Below are 16135 nucleotides of genomic sequence, written 5' to 3'. Positions count from 1 at the left end.
TCCTCTAGAAGATTTTTTTAAGTTTGCTGCATTCTGAAGCTCGCAAAAGCCGCTTTCGGTATCTGTCATTTACTGCCCATGGCGTCGTCTTGGATTGCTTGAATTTCTTAAAAACGTTGATCCCGTAGAAGTATCTTAATATGAAAAAAGAGCAGAGTCAGAAGGTAAGAGTGTAAGCTATTTTCTCCATCCTCACAACACGCCTTCATAGGGTAATTGGAAGCACATCCGGCTGGCAATCGGGACATCCAGAGTTCGAGAAAATGGTGATGCGAGTGTACATTTTTCATGTTTCCTGATCCGAGAAACATAACAACTTCACAAGAGTTCTGGCAAATAAGGTCGTTGGAGCATTTCAAGAACATGTTTCTAAATAAAGAAACCCAAACGTCTTTCTCAAACGCCTTTTGCTTACGCTGAGACACCGAGCTGAATTTTCAAAAGAGGCTTTAATTCGGTTCGCATTATAACATGGAAGATATCATATGTCATACTACATTTCTTCCATAAAGGATAAGATAACGTCCTCTAAGAGCCAAATTTAATTACTCAAGTTTCATGTAAGTGATATGAATTTTCTCCGCATGCTTTCAATGAAGGCGTAAAAATAATGCCAGTGCCAAACTCTAAGAGATATAAAGTTTAAAATTAGGCAAAGCAGGCGCCTTAATTTGGCGTAGATTTTGAATACAACGCTATCGATTTCGAGGGTGATGAGACATAAGCCTTTATTTATCAAGAGCAAAAATATTCTGTAAACTGGGAGGATTAACTAAAGAAGTTAAATTTGTGTGAACGTGAAAACCTTCAATGAAATTCATGTCACCAACTGAAGAAGTTTTATAATATTCAACTCTGATTTACAACTAAGTTTATTTGTCTTTTTCGGGCATAAGATTCGTGTTCCTTGAAGCGAAATTTTAACACTCTTTTAGTTTTTTAGTTTGGCCGATATATCGCGAACCGCACTGATAAGATATGCTATAAATCCACCAAGAATTAATGTCAGAGATAGAATCTTTAAGAATCGAACGATGAAATTTATTGATAATTGAGAAAATGTCATGAAAGTTGAATTTCTGGAGAATCCATCCAGTTTTATAACTGACAGACAGATGAAATGGAATGACGATACGGCTATTAATGTTATTTCTAACTGCGGAATGTCTTCTTTTATCTTTTGATGGCAAGAGGAAAAATTTTTAAAAGCTTTATCAATAACCATGGGAGAAAATCCTTGATCGATGGAAATTTTCTCTGTCAATTCACCGCCTGTTGCACTCGATGTAAATGTGATTGTCGCCCCTTTCAGTCTGCATACTTTTTTTGCTCCTGAAGAAGAGGGACTTGTGTCTGATCACCTTTAAAATCGATATAGTTGTATTAAAAATCTATGATAAAATAAGGTTGCTGTTTTTTGCAATATTAATGGGTATATTTTCCCACGAACTCAAAGTTTTAGAAAAAAACTGTTTTAGTAGCTCACGGATAGCTTTGATTCTTCGATGGAGGTAATGCCGAAGATCTAAACAAGCATCAGCCGAATGTCATCAGTGAATGATTAGTCAAACGATCGCTTGTTTGAAGGTGTTCTAAGCCTACAACTATTATAGATAAGAACCCGAGAAACTCTGAATCGTCCACTAAGAAAAAGAAAATTGGTTCTTTGCTATTAGTATTAAACTATCGTATGGCTTTTAGGCAACATTAAATTATCCTGAAATTTTATTTAAAGGGTTTAAAGCGTTCAGTTTCCCTTTGAAAAAGTAAGTTAATAAAATCCTTCTCTTACAAGCCTCTCGTGCAAAATAAGACACAAGACACTGACAGCTTGGTATTTGAAGTGATGCAACAAAAGCTAAATTTGAACATTAAGCTTTACATTTCTTTTGTTCTACTACATTTAATTACTACCTCGCATATCTAAAAACTAGATAATAATAATTTGCTGCCTTCCGAAGCCCTTTTGACTGAGGATTAAACAAACAATAGTGTGCGACATTCTGGGAAAAAATTTCCTCTTAAAATACTTCTGTATTTTATTGGTTTTACAGCGGATATGCATAAAAAATGGCAATGTTCAACACAAAGGAACGTAGTGTCATTTTCGCACTAGGCAAAAGTTGAATAGAAAAGTAAAAACTGAATACATTTTCCTCAGAGCTCACGAATTAGGCAGCACAAAAGAAGCAGCAAAGCACCAAAAAGTTTTGATTTCATTACACTATTCTATTTCATCCTTTTCCAAAAGTTTATTTTTATTTTTGCCTGATGGAATTTTTTCCCTCCCTTTTCGATCGGTTCTTAATAAATTCCAGATAGAAAGAGCGAACCTTACTTATTTGCGACAACTTTCCAAAAATTCCCGCTGAGAGACATATTGCAATAGGAATCAGTTTTATCATTCAAATTTTGTCGCTGTATTTTAATTAAGCTTCACCGATTCTCCCATTCACCCCTCCCCACTCGTTTCCCGAATATTTTCTGCATTTCAGTCCAATTAAAACACCCTCTCTTTTGCAAGAAGTGCGATTATTCAATCACACGCCTTCGGAAAGGTGAATAAAAAAGTCACCGAATGGATGATTTAATAAAAACCATGCGACAGGGTTGCAAACAAATTCGAGATACTAGTGTAGTCGCCAAGAAAGATTTAGCTTTCTGTGTATTTGAAGTAAGCCGGTTGAAAATTCAGGTTTTCGAAGCAATCATAATCAAAATAGGCAAGTTAATAAGTGTTTATCACTGACAGGAAAATTTACACACTTGCTTAAAAAATAATTTTTTACACTTTGTTACCTATGCATTTTTATTCGCCTCATATAGTATTTTAGTAAAATATTTTCCTTTCTAACTGCATGAATCTTGCCGGTTACTCAATCGTCAGGAATTGTGGACAACACTCTTTAATCATTTAGAACTCTCATCACCAAGAACGTTGCCCAGAGTGCATGATAAGGGGCAACCGAATTACATTCGCGATAAAAGGGGAAACTTCGTTGAGTTTTGAACAAAAATAACCGGTGGGATGGATTCTCCTATCCATTTTCCCCTATCGCTAACTTTTGGAGAGGACTTTTGGATCGACAATATTTTAAGTGCCTTCCCCCGCCCTAAAAAACGCTAAGAATATCCATGCGTGCTCCCGAAATTTGAGGTCAGACCCAAAGCTATGGCAGCCGTTTCCATGCCAACAGCGTGGCATTGAGAAAAGTTTTGTGACCATAATAAACTTCGGATAACGGAATACGAAATGTCAGTTGAGTCCTCGCCGGCGTTCAAATGATAGATCTTCCTAAAGTTAGTTAGACGTGACAACGACTTACATAACGAGAGAAAGTATGGCGGAATGCATAATTCCTTATAGTGTTAAGACTAGTAAAAAGAACTGCCACATCATTTAGAGATTAGGTACTCTTCTGTTATCGAAACCGGATTCAGAAAGGTATGAACGTGTGTGTGTATGTATGTATGTGCATATATGTGTACGTACATACATTCGTACTTACATATATACATGCATACATGAAGTCATATATGCTTATGTACATACATTTCTGAACCCAGTCCTGATAACAGAACAGTACCACAGATTAAAGACGCAAGAGATTTTAGAATATTAAAAAAAAGAAAGTAATTATACTAGCTTGCAATATTGTTATTTATTACAACTGAATAACGCGTCATAGATTACCTGACAGGATTAAGATTACAAACTGATTTGTTTGTTACGTGATTTGGTGACTAAAAAATTCTTCTTGAATTCATTAAAAAAATGAATTGCTATTATTTGCCTCTCGGGCTGACTGGCATGCATGCATATTTAAGCAAAGTTCTGTAGCAAAAATAATAGTAATAACAAAAAAAAAAAAAAAAAAAAAAAAACAGTGAAGTTTTGATTACGAGAAATTTATTGCTTGATTTAACTATTTTACCACAGTTTATATGTGACTATTGAAAAGTAACAAATGGGATGAACTGCTGATAATGAGCAGCTTAAAACTATGTCGCGTGTATATCCGAAAAGTTTTATAAAGACTTAAAAAGTGTCCATGAATGGATTAGCGTCACAAGTGTTTCCGACAGTTAAATAAAAATTATGATTAAAATATTCTTAAAAAATCCGAATAAATCCACATAAATTTGAAACATATTCATTAAAATAAATTTCAATAAATTCACATACTTCTGAAAAACAATATAACAAGTAATATTAACCCGACTTTTATTTTGTGATCTTAATCGGTAATAAGATTAAGCAACGTTATATAAACTACAAAATATTACTCATTAGATGATCCTTATTAGAGACAATATATTCAGGTCAATTTAGTTTAGTGCATGTAAATTTTAATCTCTTCATTCCAGACTTTCCATTAGATGAAATAGTTTATGAGTAACAGATGCGGGGACATAAAAGTAGGTTGTACATTAAGTCCTTACATCTTTTGTATGCTAAAGTCAAGATCTGCAAATATTAGACAAGAATTTGGTTTCCATTAATTTCGAAGTAGTTCGGAGAATTTTAGATTCTACGGTCACGTGTTTTTTTTAAACTAAAGATTATTTTTTTTAACTCGTTAAGTGGCATATCGACTCTATATTTTTAGTTCTTTCTGCGTCAGCTACCGGTGACAGTACACTTTCCATGCGAAACGCATCAGTCACCGTTCGCTAACAGTACAGTTTCGTTCAAGCCTAATCAGTCACTTTTGCTGGCGATATATAAAGTTATATGCTTCTATCAAATTGTATATTGTTCTCAGGACGCTTGCATGTCTGTGAAATTAGGTATCTCAGGCTAAATGGAAAGGAAGACAAAACAGACTTGGCGTTTGACGTGTTAATAATGCTATTTAAAGAGGTAGAAATAATGTTCTATGAAAGAGACATTGCTAAGCTATGTTATTTCGTTTCGGACACTGTTTTTTACGTTACTTAGTGTTACTTTAGGCTTAACAAACATATCCACTTACCAAAAATAAAAGTAACTCAAACGAAACGAGTTTTTATGTGAAATTCTGACATATTTTGTTGAATTTTCGTGTAATGGAGTTTACTTACATATACTAGTACTGATATTGTGATAACCTCGTCTTCCCACTTAAAAATTTCGTAACTCCAATCTATTCTGGTTAATGTATCTAAAACGCATTTAAAAAAAAGGCAACGAATTTAGAGCTAATTAACAAATTCTGTTAGCAAGCAATTCCCAAGATAAAAAGAGATTTCTTGATAGCAATTGATTTGCATATAATAAGCACATCATATTTTTCCTTGCAACAGCTATTTTATTTATCAAAAGCATAAAATCACGTTTTACTCAAGTAAAATTACGCATTTCTCAATATGAGCAATGCCCGTGTTAAAATCTGCCAGAAAAATGTCACGAGTTGCTTCAATCTGCATGGAATCTGAAGGTGAAAGGACAGGCTAATACTTGAACGGTATTTTTGAATACTTTGATGTAATTTTGAAGCAAATTAAAACCTACGAAGGTCAAAATGGGCCAGTTTAGTTTACATTCTCTAGACGCAAAAGAGAACTGCAGATTCAATTTCGATAAAAAAGGATTTTATTTTGCATTAACTTTCGAAGGTTAAGGAACTGGTTCCAGAGTTGTTGTCTACTTAAATTATTTAAACTGAAAGAAAGGCTAGGAAAAATAGAAAGAAAAAGGAAAAAAGAAAAGAAAAAGAAAGAACTAGACGTCCCTGATGTAATATTTAACAGTTGGTAATGACAAATGGTTATTTGTGAAAGTAAATGAAATGCATAATATTACTATGTGTTACGTTAATACGTTAGCAGAACTTAATTATATTTGAAGCTAAGATTAAGATTAATCATCAGGTGCTTAAAGTAAGAAATGGAGTTTAGTGACTGAATATTATGATTGGGAAACTAATTAAGTATTAGCAGAAAGTTAGTAAAGTTATATTCGCAAAATAATTAGAAGATTTATTAAAACAGCCAGTTGTAAACGAAAAGAAATAAAGAAACGAAATATATTTTTATAGTTGCTCACTTGAAGGAGAAAATAGATAGGTATACTGTTAAGTTCGTATTGAGTAAATATTTGCAACAGCGGTCAACGAAATTAGAATGCTTGGACATGTAATGAAATTTATCCTCCGCATTGTTCATGAATAAAAGTACGCTTTCATCCCAATTTAGGAGAAGCAGATATAGTCACCTGTCTATTTAATTACACGTTTACATCTAAAATATGCATTTACAGTTATGAATAAGCATCAGCTTTAAACTGAGTACTGTCTGACAGCTCAACCAAAGAACTCGAATGGAATCAAAGAAATAATTCAAGATATTTGTCCCAGTGACTTACTCAGCAGGATCACTTAAGTTAAATTTATTGTGAGTCTTGGTTTTCTTTGAATTGAGAGCACCTCGCATAACCTTTTGCTTAGAACACAGAAAAAAGGTGAAGGTGAAGATACACGAACCCTATTCTACCGTGTTCTAAAATATATTTTTTTATTCTAACATTCTAAAAAGGATGAATTCAAAGGCTAGTAATTTTTCAGTTAAAATTTACGGAAATCTTGGAAAAGGCTTGAAAAATACAAAAACATTTTCAGTCCAAGATAATTACGAAGTTCGTTATATCCGATTTTTATGCATTTGGAAGTTCGCGTTAACTATATAAAATAACTTTAAGAGTATAGGAAATTGGAACTGACTTAAAGGTTCGTTGTAAGCCGAATTTGCTATAATGAGATTTGACTAAACTGCATAAGCAGAAGATTTGGAAATTCAATTTTTATAATTTTTATTCACTGGACTTGAGATATCAATTGTTCCCTTCTTGAATTCTTAGTAAAAGAAATACAAATGAAAAGTAATTAACCAGTAACTGCATCCAATTTATCATTAAATATTATTTTTTACGTTTTAATCTGTTATTATTATTCGTTATGAAGACCTTCAAAATTATATTATTCATTTTCAATAAAATAAAACTGCACGTTTATACTATTTATACTACCTGAAATGACATTTCATGTTTATATTATTAAGTTTATTTCTCATTTTATAAGATATTGTTATTCGCATTATAATACTTTGAAGATATTCTTCCAAGAATATGTATTTAATAATAATGTATTTTATTTTATATCATTTTTAAGACTTTGACATCAATATTTTCAGAATATGAATTTTATTATAAGCTAAAATATCATATACCTTAGGTCGTCACAAAAGATAAAATAATTTATGAAAATTTCTAATTGCTTAAGATTTTACATGCTAAATTAAATATTCATGAACAATGTTTGAGTATATATATCCTTTATGCCCATATTTAATCAGTCTCACAAAGCTCTATTTGCTCTCATTATTTTATATAAATATTGTATTTTATATAGGAAATGAATATAAAAACTTTAATGCAAGAGCAAAGATAAGATATTTATCATCGGAACAATGTATTAGCAATAAAAAATTTCCAACCACATTCATTATAGAATTTACCTAACTTAATGAACAGCTTATGTAATCCTGTACGGTAATCGCAATACTGTAATTTCCACAGCCAAAAATATGTCAAATTTTCTTCTAAACGTCCGTATAAAAATAAGTCAGTTTTGACGAAAATTTGTATTCTTGCTAAATTTGAGATAGTATTTCTTCAACACGCATTTCTAAAATACGTATTTCAGTAGGAGGATAAGGAAAGTTAATAAAATCGCCACATGAGCTTATTTCGCTATAGACTTCTACATCAACTTTAAAACTAATTTAATCTCTACCTTAAAAGTCAGAAAAAAGCGATATTGGCGCCCCTGTTTAATTTTACTGTTGCCTTAAAATTTGAAAAAAAAAAAAAAAAATACTAAAATCTCATTATTTATTCTCAAGTTTCGTCTCACTTGGAAAATTTTCTCTGAAAACTTAGACCGTTTTCATAATTTGTTTAATTTTACTTTAAATTTAGGTAAGTAATCTTAATTAATTAAATATGTTAAAATTATCTTAAATAAATGTCACTCTGAAAAGTTTCAATTTAATGTGTAACCGTCAAAAATGTCTTGCAGGTACCAAACATTAGATTTTAGACAAAAAATAAGTATAAATTTGAGTCTTTTTCCCTTTGCGATATTATTATTATTATTTATGCATATTTGGATTAAATTTAGTAAGCGAAATTGAAAATTTATTTAAAATATTTGTTATTTTTGAACAAAAATAATCATTTGGTTAAATAAAATCTGTCTTGTCAATCGTTGTTAGATCCTACATTCGACCACATGCAGTATGAGTCTCAGTCTACTGTGCAACATCATTTAAACCTGGATACTGAGAAACTTTAATCAAAGAGTTTTTCCTCAAAAAGCGACCGTACCCAATAGCCACTAACAAGGAAACCAGTATAATTCAAATCACTTCTTAATAAACTTTACAATAATCTGCATTGCTGATCTTTTTTTTTTTTTTTTTTTCCAGAATTTTTTAAAAAAGGAAGCATTTTGTATTTTTTCTTACGCTGACGACTTTTCTTTAGTCTTCCTCTGGTAGTCACTTTTACTGCTGAATGGGTGACTTTGCAGGAAAGCTTTGAACAAGGGCCAAAAAAACTAACCGAAATCACAAGAGAGAATTCGTACAAACAAATGGGAAGGGGGGATTTCGCGAACATACCTGTTTAAATTTAATACAATGATTAAAAAAGAGAAGGAATGTTATTTGGTCTGTATGGAATTCAGCAAGATTCATGATTCCAATTTTTGCCTAGAAACTAAGGGAAATGCTTGGCGATGTCTCCTGGGCGAGAGAATTATGTCCCTAATTCTCCTATTACACTCATGTCCATAAATTAAGGATAATTCGGAGTCACACGGAAATCGAACTCTAAAATAAACATATCACCTGTAAAATCACTACACACATCTTCAAGAATCATATGCAAATTTCAAGAAGTAACTAGATGACACCGATGGTACGTCACAATGACGAAAGTATAAGAGAGTGATACATAAGGAATACAGGCAAAGAAGTAAAATTGTTCACAGGTGCTTTATAAGCATTTCAGTGCAATAACTGAATAGTTATGACACAAAGGACGCATTTGGATGATTTTTTACGTGGTAGAATTATCGGCCGTCTGTAATGTGGGCGTACCCAATTGGAAATATCAGACGAACTTGGAATTGCCCAGAGTGTCATCTCCAAGCTTTGGCAACGATTCCAAGATGATGGTAATGTGAGTAGACGTTACAGCACAGGTCGCCCCAGAGTTACAATGCCGAACGAGGATCGGTATTAGGCAGTTACTGATAAAAGAAACAGGCGGAGCACAGCGTCAGCCCTGTCTCGTGAGCTCTCTTCAGCCACTGGTACGACAATTTCAAGGCAGATCGTGTACAGACGCTAAGGGCAGGTTGGTCTATATGCTCGTAGACCTTTCAGATGCGTTCCAATTACTGCAACTCACTGTCGCCTGCGGTTAGCCTGGAGTGGAGAGCATGCATTGTGGACACCGCAATAGTGGGCTTGTGTGATGTTTTCCGACGAGTCCAGGTTTAGCTTGCGGTCTGATTCTCGCCGGACTTTCATATGGAGAGCTCCAGGTACCCGTTACCACCAAGAAAACATCATTGAACGACACCGTTACGGTGGTGCAGGAGTGCTCGTTTGGGGTGGAATTATTCTGGGTTGCAGAACTGACCTGAATTGGAACCATGACAAGCCAAATCTATCGGGACGTCATTCTGGAACAACATGTACGTTTGTTTCGGGGCGCCATGGGCTCACAATTTGTGTTTATGGATGACAACGCCCGTCCTCACCGTGCAAACATCGTAAGCGAATGCCTTCAATCGGAGGATATCACCCGTATGGACTGGCCAGCATTCTCACCGGACTTGAACCCAGTAGAGCACGTGTGGCACATGCTTGGCCGACGAGTTGCAGCCCGTCAACCTTCTCCTACATGTCTACCGGAACTTCGGAGAGCATTGCTTTTTGAGTGGTGTAATATCCCCCAAGATCAGATCGATAATTTGATACTCAGCATGCCTAGGCGTTGTACGAACTGTATTGCATCGTCTGGGAGACGTACAATGTATTAACAATCATACCAACCATGTAATATTGTTTTTTTGTAAATAGGTTTTTTTTTGTAATTTGCTCCGGGGAGAAAAAATTGCTAATTGTTTTAATAATATCAAACATATAGCATCTTTTTTTGCTCTTTACCTTTGGTTTAATAAATAAGCTTTACAAATAAGTCAAATTTGTTTCGCTTCTAACTCTTCCTTTGCCTGATTTTGCATTATCCTTAATTTATGGACATGAGTGTAAAAGCCAGGCAATTTAAAATAATAAAAAACAAATAAATTATTTCGTTCGCGAGTTTCATCAGCAAAAGCAATATCGTACCATTATATGACATAAATCGCCGTTTGTGGTAACCTTTACCGTTAGGCCTAAATGTGGAATAAAAGAAAATCTCTTTCCCCGAGAGGGGGTATCAAAACATAATAAGTAATTGAATGGTTGCAAAAACACGAATAAAGATTTAATCTTCTCTGAAAAGCGAAAATGCTCAGTCGCCTCGCAAAAGAAAATTAAATGACATTTTGAAAATAGACTCTAGGGAAAGAATTTAATTTGATGCCAATTAGATGACTTTCGACTCACAAATCCTCAAATTAGTTTTATGCTTTCCGAAGGGATTTTTATTCATTTCGTTCATTGTTTTTGTCGCCGCTTGTCTTCTTTAGAGTTGAAGAACCGCACTTCGATGAAATACAATGCGTTTCATTGAACTGTTTATTTATTTATTTAATGAATTAATTTGTTACGATCTGAATGTGATATATTTTGAAAATGAACATTGTTTTCTCTGGGTTATTTTTTGAGTTCTACTATAAGAATAAAAATTCTGTACGATAATTAAAAAAAGTAACTTTTGAATAGAATGAAAATTTTATTTTCTGACAGCATTATTAAGAATAGCAATCATTCTACCGCAAAATTATTCACTAACTGTTGCATATATCCACTCTTTATGCAAATTTGCTTTTCTAAAAGATGTACATTAACGTATTTTATGAATTGATTAATGAGTGAAATAACAATTAAATGAATGAAATATAAAGAGGAATGCCCGTTTTTTAACAATAAAAGAAATAAGATGAAAAACAAAAACAACCTTTCATCGTTTAAATTTGGACTGGTGCATTGAATAGTCCAGATTTGGAAAATATTTAGAGTGCTTACAAAAACTGGTTGGCAATAGTTTGGGTGAGGGTTTACTTTCCATGACTTTAAGGCTTCTGAATGAATGACCCCAAGCGATGAATCTCGATAAATAAATACCTTTGAGGTAAACAGCCACAGAAGATGCGGATATTAGTGAACAACATGGCTGATGAATTCAACTGACTTTAAGATGTCCACAGATGATTAAACCTCTTCCATTCTCTTCGATTTGCGATTTGCTAGTGTTCTGTACTCTCATGCTTCAAATTTTCTGCATTACTGATAAAACCCATCACTTTCGAAAATCTGCATCAAAGTAGAAAGATATAGAAGATGCAGAGTTTAGTGATCAGCATGCCTTCAAATAATGATACGGTGCCAAAAATTGAATTTCTGCCAATTTATCCAATACGCAAAAATTTTGTACTCTCGTACTTCAAGCATTCGGCATTCGTAATAAAAAGCGCTGAATTTTGAAAATCAATAACACGATTTTTTTTCAAATGGCGGACACGAGCCACTTTTAGGCTTTCGCCATTACTAAGGCCAGAAGTGGTGGACATTTAATTATGGAGGCGCCTAATAGGCGGCCACCGTTACCTTCTGTGGGAGACAGACAATTTTTACATTCATGGCTTCTCCGGGATTCGAAACCGCGCGTTTCGCAATCGCTGTCGGCTCCCCTAACGACTGTACCGTCTGAGCAGCAATTAGTATCAAGATAGGCAAACACAAAAAATGCAAACATTAATGATCAACATGCCTGATAAATTCAGTCGACAATGAAATGCCCCCTAAAGATGAACAAACCTCTTCTTCTTTCTCTTATTACTCTCCTCTTCAAGCCTTTCCCATTAGTAACAAAAGGCGATGAGCTTCGAGAGTCAACATTAAGGAAGACAAGCAGATATTGTTGAAACAGGCATTAATTACCTTCATGCACGATGGATTTAGAAAACGATGAAAAGTTAACACATGACTCTCTTCCTCTGTTTCTCATGTACGCCAGAACTCTATTATTTGCCACTAACACAAATTCTTCATTATGTATCAGCCTTCCCCATCATTACTGCTTTTCAGCACTCCAGTATATTTACAATCGGCTAATTCTGATTAAAGAAAACAACAATAAGTGGACATTAATCCTCCTTTGTATAGACTGTACTTATATCACATATCGTTCTTGCTTTTACTATATATTAATGTTATTTTAGCTTAAATATATTATTTGACTTTATTTGGTAGGCTATATTCAGTATCAAAGAACGCTCAGAAAGTTCTGAATATGTAGCTCTGAAGTAAACTTCTTATTAATCGTGCTATTCCACTAATCGTGCGAGAATCCACTAATTACAGGAAAAGATACAGGTAATCCAAAAATAGAGCTGTGAAGTTATAAATGAGACTTAGATACCGTATACGGGGAATTCATCAGAAATTCTGGATGAACATTTCTGTCTTGGACATGGGTAATTATTTTATTGCATAAAATAAGGTTCATTAAAATGATAATAAAATTAACGGGAAAATTTCAATTTTCCTGCTAAAAAGGTTGCACTATCTTTATTTTCCTTTTTTTTTATTATCCCAGAACGGCTATTAGTCTCGAAACGGCATTTTGTGTCGAATAACTATAAGCGACTATATCACTTTTCCAATTGTTGCCCATTATTAATTTACCTACATTTCCTGCTATTACACTTCCATTATATTCCAAATCCAATATTTTCAAAATTTTGTTTTTAAAACATGTGCTTTTAATATCCAAAGAATCGTAGAACAAAATTCACAGATGTTCTACAGGTTATTCAAAGAAATTTATTACGAATTTTAATTACTTAACTCTTAATACCAAATACATACTTCCAGTACAAAGGAAACTTTTCAAAGTTGGGTAGATAACTTTATGAAAAATACTAATATGGTTCTTGTTCAGCTGATATCAGCAAAATGATAATATTTAATGAGATAAATAAAGTAAGTCCATACTTTATCAAAAAATATTAACATTAATACATAGACATTTCAAAGATATTCAAGAAAGCGCTTACTAACTGACTGCATTTTTTCATACTAAATTTGTCTTAAATTCAGAACTTCGAAGAATAGACTAGGGGAAGAGCTAAAAAAATGTTTCCAGCGTAGTGAATGACGACAATAAGTAATATTTATGATATCATGAAAACAATCATTCCCAATTCTATAAATTATGTTTTTAACAGTTTTATTCTTTTGAATTAAATATATAATTTATGATAAAAGCAAGCAATCAATCAAAAGTATTGTTCACAAAGCTGAGAACTGTTAATTTCTTTTGTCCTGGAGTTGAGTAGACATAAACCTTGCCCACGAAAGTCTTTACACGGATTTTATTTTAGCGGCCATTGGTCGTAGACATATACTTCCATTCACAGAAAATGTTTCAAATGACGCAGTATTCATGTTTGGGCATTTTTAAGTCTAAAATCTCCTTTTTATAAAAATTACGAAATCCAACTTTTTATATGTTTTTCTGGTCGTTATACCTATATTTAGGAAAAATTTAAACTCATTATGAAATACAAAGAAGAAATTATGATTTGTGTTCGATAAAAATTGGCTGTGATAGTTAATTTTAAATTTGGAGATCATATTCAGGAACCGTAGAAAAGCTCAACATTGAAATCTGCGCAATTGTACATATCTAAAATTAAAATATCAGCTTATAAAAATGTTTCTGATTTTAACAGATTGTGTCACGAGCATTTTTACGCAGTTGTTATGAAAAGTATGAATCAATATAAATTTTTTCAGGTATAATTGAAGTTATTTCCTAGATTTCGTGTTCTAGAAAATATTGACAGATTTCAGTTGTTCAGTATTGGCAGTTATGGATCATAACCAGCTCGTAAAAGTATTTGCATAAATTGAAATCAAAAGTTTTTTTTAATTTAATGGACTTTTTCTACGATTATTAGAATATGATTCTAAAGTAATAAAAAATTTACGGGAATATCAATAAAGCAATTTTAGCGTTCGTAAAATTATAAATTACTTGTATGAAATTTATTTCAGCATAGCCATTGTAACAACATTATAAATCACACAACAGCGAAATAATTTACATAATTTAAATTAAATAACAGAAGAATATCTCTGAATTTAAAAGGAAGAAATCAATCTCGAATTATTCTAATTTATTTAATGATTGATCCTAAAATAAAAATTGAATATGACGTCAAAAATCGCAAATTTTAAAGTGGACGTGGTGTACATGTCATATAGAATGCATACGATCGCTTGTAATAAAAGTTTCCTTCAATGTTAAAAACAGCAAAAGTTACTAAAAGAGTAAATAATCGAATTATTTTGCCTGCATATACCTTTCTGCTAATGAGTTTTCTTTGCATAAAACAGCTGCTATTGTTATATAATATTTGGTCTTGTACTACGAAGACAACATTCATAGCTTTTGAAAGATTTATGGTACTTACATCGCCTCCTAGGGATGGTGAGGCCTTGAGGATGAGGTTCCTGGGCAAGCTGGCCTCTGCCCGGTTCAGACAATCTTCCTCACATGGTTGATCTCTTACAAGATACACTGCCAGTTGGTCGAAATCCTCCTCCCTGATGGTGCTAAGGTCCCAACTGCCAGCATCTTCCATTCTAGGGACTTGGGAAGATCACGAACGCGAAAAGAGCAAAAGAAAATTAGAAATCAAGAAGGCAATACATCGCATTATAAAAAAATAAATGTTGACTGTTAAGAAATGGTAAATTCAGTTATTATATGCAAAACAATTTCAGAGAACAAATATATAATCTACATTATGAGCTAAATGTATCTGCAACTGCTGTTCTTCATCAGAGGAATTTGTAAACGGCCTTTATTATTAATTAAACTGTGATATCTGATTTTAAGCTCGTGGTTAGGATTTTGTGTCTTTCGCTGCAGCTCAATGCTGAAGTCATATTTTATTGTTCATTAGTTAGCTCATTCTCTTTTTTTTATTTAGCCTTACTAATGGTCGAATGGTGCAGAGAGCTGAATACAAGAAATGTGTCTTAATTTGATTCAGATATACGTGCTGATTGCTTGGCTGGTTTTTGTGGGTTTACCTACGTGTAAAGTGAATACGAACCAGTTTTCATTAGCACGTCCTCCACGAGGAGATCATTTCTCTTATGTTTATAGCCCTCATATATTTTACCATATTCAAATAATTTAACTTATCTTTTTGTGATTCTTTTCTTAAAAATTTCTGATTTATTTTCGGATGCAAAAAAAATTGTTATAATATATTTTATCCATATTGTGATATTGTATGAAAAGTGTAATTTATGTTTTTCTAATGAATAATAATCGTAACAATACAATTAAATCTCAAAAGTAAATAAGTAAATAATACCATAATTAAATTTCTGAAATAAAATAATTTTAAGCGGCTGAATGAAATTCATTTTAATCGGCAAATTCAATAATTACAAAAAGCGTTCTTTATAAACAAATTTTAAAAATCATAATTGTTCACATTTTAAAAGAAATATCATTTTGTATTATTTATCGATAGAAATTTTACGCTAATGGCTTCTTTGATTCGATTATATTTTGAAGTTAAAAGTATACAGCTAAGTAAAGTATGTAGGAGGATTAGTAATGAGCGCCCAAGAATTTCTCAAAGCTAGTAATAAATTTGATTCAAAGCTTTTGAGAAATTTCGAGAGGCGAGTTCAGTGTCTAGAACAATAGGAAAGGGAACCTTACGCCTCAACGATTCGCACAACCTTTTAAGTGTAAGTAGTCATTTCCAATTTGAATTTTTTATTTGCAAGTCTCTTTTTTATGCGAATTTATTTCAAAGTGCACGCCTTTGTGTTACGAACATGCATTTCCGTCTCAGGAGTTTTTCGCGGCCGAGATCAATTCGCG

General features: G+C 32.9%; 1 protein-coding gene across 2 annotated transcripts in view; it reads right to left on the bottom strand.

The window, feature by feature from the left end:
- LOC118193741 (uncharacterized) overlaps nucleotides 1–16135 on the bottom strand; it is a 127060-nt gene that overhangs the window by 24137 nt on the left and 86788 nt on the right. For both annotated transcript variants that reach the window (XM_035364869.2, XM_035364871.2), the window contains one exon: nucleotides 14700–14878. In XM_035364869.2, coding sequence (XP_035220760.1) covers nucleotides 14700–14870 — 171 coding nt within the window. In that variant the 5' untranslated portion in view covers nucleotides 14871–14878. The remainder of the gene's footprint in view (nucleotides 1–14699; nucleotides 14879–16135) is intronic.

The sequence above is a fragment of the Stegodyphus dumicola genome, chromosome 7 (genome assembly GCF_044657685.1).
Source record: "Stegodyphus dumicola isolate Sdum_Otavi_A_Nest chromosome 7, ASM4465768v1".
Taxonomy (NCBI): Eukaryota; Metazoa; Arthropoda; class Arachnida; order Araneae; family Eresidae; genus Stegodyphus; species Stegodyphus dumicola.
The sequence above is the reverse complement of the archived record's forward strand: the minus strand, read 5'-3'. Positions and strand labels throughout refer to the sequence as shown.